General features: G+C 34.1%; 1 protein-coding gene across 1 annotated transcript; it reads right to left on the reverse strand.

Moving 5' to 3' along the window:
* Positions 1-410: 410 nt before the first annotated feature.
* Positions 411-1646, reverse strand: LOC132190640 (glutaredoxin-like). Its single transcript, XM_059605681.1, has 4 exons — positions 1591-1646; positions 1408-1496; positions 620-718; positions 411-490 (listed from the first exon to the last, which is right to left on the reverse strand). Exons 1-4 carry the CDS (start codon positions 1644-1646, stop codon positions 411-413), a joined length of 324 nt encoding a protein of 107 aa, XP_059461664.1.
* Positions 1647-3669: the final 2023 nt, after the last annotated feature.

Consider the following 3669-nt stretch of genomic DNA (forward strand, 5'->3'; position numbering starts at 1 on the left):
GTTATTAATTTGAGTATAATGATCCAGCTAATAATCACAACCTAAAAGGGACCTCCTTCACATCCAAAATCAGAATCAAAAGCCAGGGCAGCTAGGGTCGCACCATGGAAACACAAAATTAGGTTTGGACAAACCCAAGCCCACAAACAAGAATAATCAATTCCTAAAATGACAAACTACATAACTCTAAACCTATAAGCAATGCACAATTCATATCTTCTGACTGGGAGTAACAAGAATATCAGGAAAATTTCAAAACAGAAATATCAAATACCCACTAGATTCTACCTCAATACACCACTTCAAGTCCAATTTTATTTAGGATTTTGAAAAGTTTGACACAAAATACAGAAACACCATAAAGCTACCTCTTATAAAACTTTACTCATTAACAAGATAACTACATTTCTTCAAGCAGAAAGCTTGGCAACAGCTCCAGCTTGTGTCAGCAGAGGAACCAGCTTTCCTTCCTTGTGCAAAGCAGTAGTAGCTGCAAGACAATAAAATAGAATAGAATATTTAAACCTAAAGGCCCAAAACAAACAATTAATCTTTACATTCATATCGATATGAATGTGATTAGTGATCCTATAGTTTGTTTAAGGGATTGAGATCCTACTGTCACAGCCACCGATGTGGTTCCCGCCAATGAATACATTGGGCACAGTCTTTTGTTTGGTCCACTCAGCGAGTGCTGATTGTATCTCACTTCCATCGCCTTCAAAACATCAAAACACAAACAATATAAGTTAACCATTTGCACACTATAAATAATTCACACGTAGAATTTTTCCTAGGGTAACTTCATATTAGAGTGGTTAAAATCCTAACCATTGTTTTAATCTATTGTATCTTCACTAAGTTATATGCCGAGATGGTAAAAACTGAACCCATTTAATTAAAAGTAATGATTAGGGTTTAAGAACTTTACCAAAGAGCCATCCTAGAAAATCAAGAAAATCCTAATCCAATCGAAGTAATCATGAAGCAACAGCTTCATTGTTCATGATAGCCCTCAAACCTTACAACCAGAGCTCCACAACACAATGCATTACTTCCTATTATGCATTTACACACTTTCAAACCGCTTTTAAGGCAAGATAGAGCAATTAGGCTAAAATCATGCTAATATTGCATCTATTATATATGGCTTTCTAACACATGCAATCAAAAATTAAATTGCGTGAAAGCTATAATTCTCTAAAATTACAAAGCTAAAGTATTTGAAGCAAATATATTCAAAGCCATAATAAATTAAACCAATCCTTCTGCACACAAAGAATCCGATTTAATTGATTAATTCCATAATCAAATGCCCTTAGAATTCAAATTCTCAATCCCACATATATACAGAACAACCGAAAATTGGATTCAAAAACAAAAGAAAAAGAAAAAAAATTATCTCACTTTCAGTGTCCAACTCAATAGCCTTGAAATTCGCTCCCAATTGAGTCAACAGCTGCTTCACGTTCACGCAGAACGGACAGTGCGTCTTGCTGTGGTTACAACCCCCGACATCAACGTCCATATATGTATAAACATGTAATTTATCAAATCAAAAAACGAACGGTTTGATAAACGAAGAGAAACCTGAAAACGACGATGGGATTGGACGAAACGATCTCCTTGGCCTTCGGCAACGCCATTTCTCTCTGCCTTTAGTAAATTTTCTTCGCACAAAATATCTCAGTAAACAAGAACCGGTCTCGGGCTTTCGCAATTCGCATACGTAGCGATAGAAATGGCGGTGGTTATTACGTTACGTGGCCATCTTTCAAACCCGAGTGATGTGGAATGAGAAATGATCTAGACCGTAGATGTCTATAAGGGAATAAGGCATTTTGGATTTTAGATACTATGGTGGGCATTTTAAAGTTTGAGGGTAAATTTGAAATTTGAAAAAATAGTTAGGGGTATAAGAGTCATTTGATCATTTTTAATGTATAAAATCTGATGAAAATGGTATATTACATCAAATTGAAAGTTCAGAATGTGAAATTTGAAAGAGTTTTCTAAAAGAGAAATGCTGTACATCCCAAATTTTCTTCGTAAAAGTTGATTCCCAAATGATTTCGCCAAATAAAACGTGGAGGTGATAATAAGTGAAAAACCAAACCAGCAATAATTTTTCTTCTTTCTCAAAGAAAATATAGGAAACCAATAAAAGTGGGATTTGTAGATACGTACTTCTCTAGTGGGATTATATATATATATATATATATAAAAGTAATGTTATAAGTCTTTCTAAAATCTTTCTAGAGTCATTCAAATGTAATGTGACTTTTAAAATCATTAATAGATCAAAAGTCAATAAATCACATCTCAAATTCAACGGTAATTTTAAAAGCCACATCATATTTGAAATGACTCTAAGAAGACTCTAAGAAGCCTTATAACATTACTCATATATATATATATATATATATATATATATATATATATAACTCTTTGACAACTCAATATATATAAAAGTGAGTGCTGACCTTTTCCAAGACTAATGGATATGAGTAAATGACAAACGGTGATAACATATGATGAATAGTTAGTGTACTTTTTGTGTGATCTTTGTCTAGAATCAGCTAACATTTGTTGGCAATGCTTTAACAAAGTAAATAATCATGAGACGCTACATGGCGAGTTGCACTTGATTAATTCAAAACACTTTTTGAGTCATTCATCCATTTAGCATGAAGAATATTAACATTTACATGAACAGATACCAATTGAGGAAGTGTTTGAGAAGTTGAAATGTACCAGGGAAGGTCTAACATCACAGGAAGGAGCCAACAGGCTTCATGTTTTTGGACCAAACAAACTATAAGAGAAAAAGGTCTACTGCATGATCTCTTGTAGATAACAATTGTTTCCTACTCTTCATTTTTCCATATTATTTTCTTTTCAGTTGGCATGCAATGATTTCATGTTTTGCTAATAGGAAAGCAAACTTCATAAGTTCTTGGGTTTTGTGTGGAACCCATTATCTTGGATCATGGAAGTTGCTACTATCATTGTCCTATTGCTGATCAACTCCACAATCAGATTTCTCGTAGAAAGCAATGCTGGTAATGCACATACAACCCTTATGGCTAGTCTTGCTCCCAAGACTAAGGTGAGAAATATATGATCAAAATGTGAGATTGAATTTTGTGTAATTGCCTATTGTTAACGTAGGAGTACTTTGCTCATTATAGATGAAATAGTTATAAATCATTTTACATTCATTTATAATCTATTACAATTTACAAGTTTGAAATACAAATGTACACAATAACATCTTATCCTTTCATTGAAGTTGATCACGGGTTATGATCCACTACACCTACTCAATCTCGACGTGCTAGTGTAAAGGTTGAGATTGGAGTATAACCATCAAAACCAAGTGGATACAAGAGTCTTGGTGAGAACATCAGCTACTTGATCCTTACTAGATAGGAATTGGACATTCAAATCCTTGGCTGCTACCTTGTCTCGCACAAAGTGATAATCGATTTCGATGTGCTTTGTGTGAGTGTGAAAAATAGGATTGGAAGAAAGGTAGGTAGCACAAATAGTATCATAGTAATGAATGGGGTGGTAGATAGAGCAATACTAAGCTCACAAAATAATGATTGCAGGCAAAAAATTTCTGCGGTACCATTCGTCAAGGCTTTATATTCAGATTCGATGCTT

This window comes from Corylus avellana, chromosome ca8 (genome assembly GCF_901000735.1).
Source record: "Corylus avellana chromosome ca8, CavTom2PMs-1.0".
NCBI classification, from domain to species: domain Eukaryota; kingdom Viridiplantae; phylum Streptophyta; class Magnoliopsida; order Fagales; family Betulaceae; genus Corylus; species Corylus avellana.

What these genes read in the sequence shown, in the direction of transcription:
- LOC132190640 (XM_059605681.1), bottom strand. Translation starts at nt 1,646, where the DNA reads ATGGCGTTGCCGAAGGCCAAGGAGATCGTTTCGTCCAATCCCATCGTC. An exon ending in AATCCCATCGTCGTTTTCAG is followed by an intron (nt 1,497 to 1,590) that starts GTTTCTCTTCGT and finishes TTGTAACCACAG; the next exon opens with CAAGACGCACTGTCCGTTCT. An exon ending in CCACATCGGTGGCTGTGACA is followed by an intron (nt 491 to 619) that starts GTAGGATCTCAA and finishes ATTGTCTTGCAG; the next exon opens with CTACTACTGCTTTGCACAAG.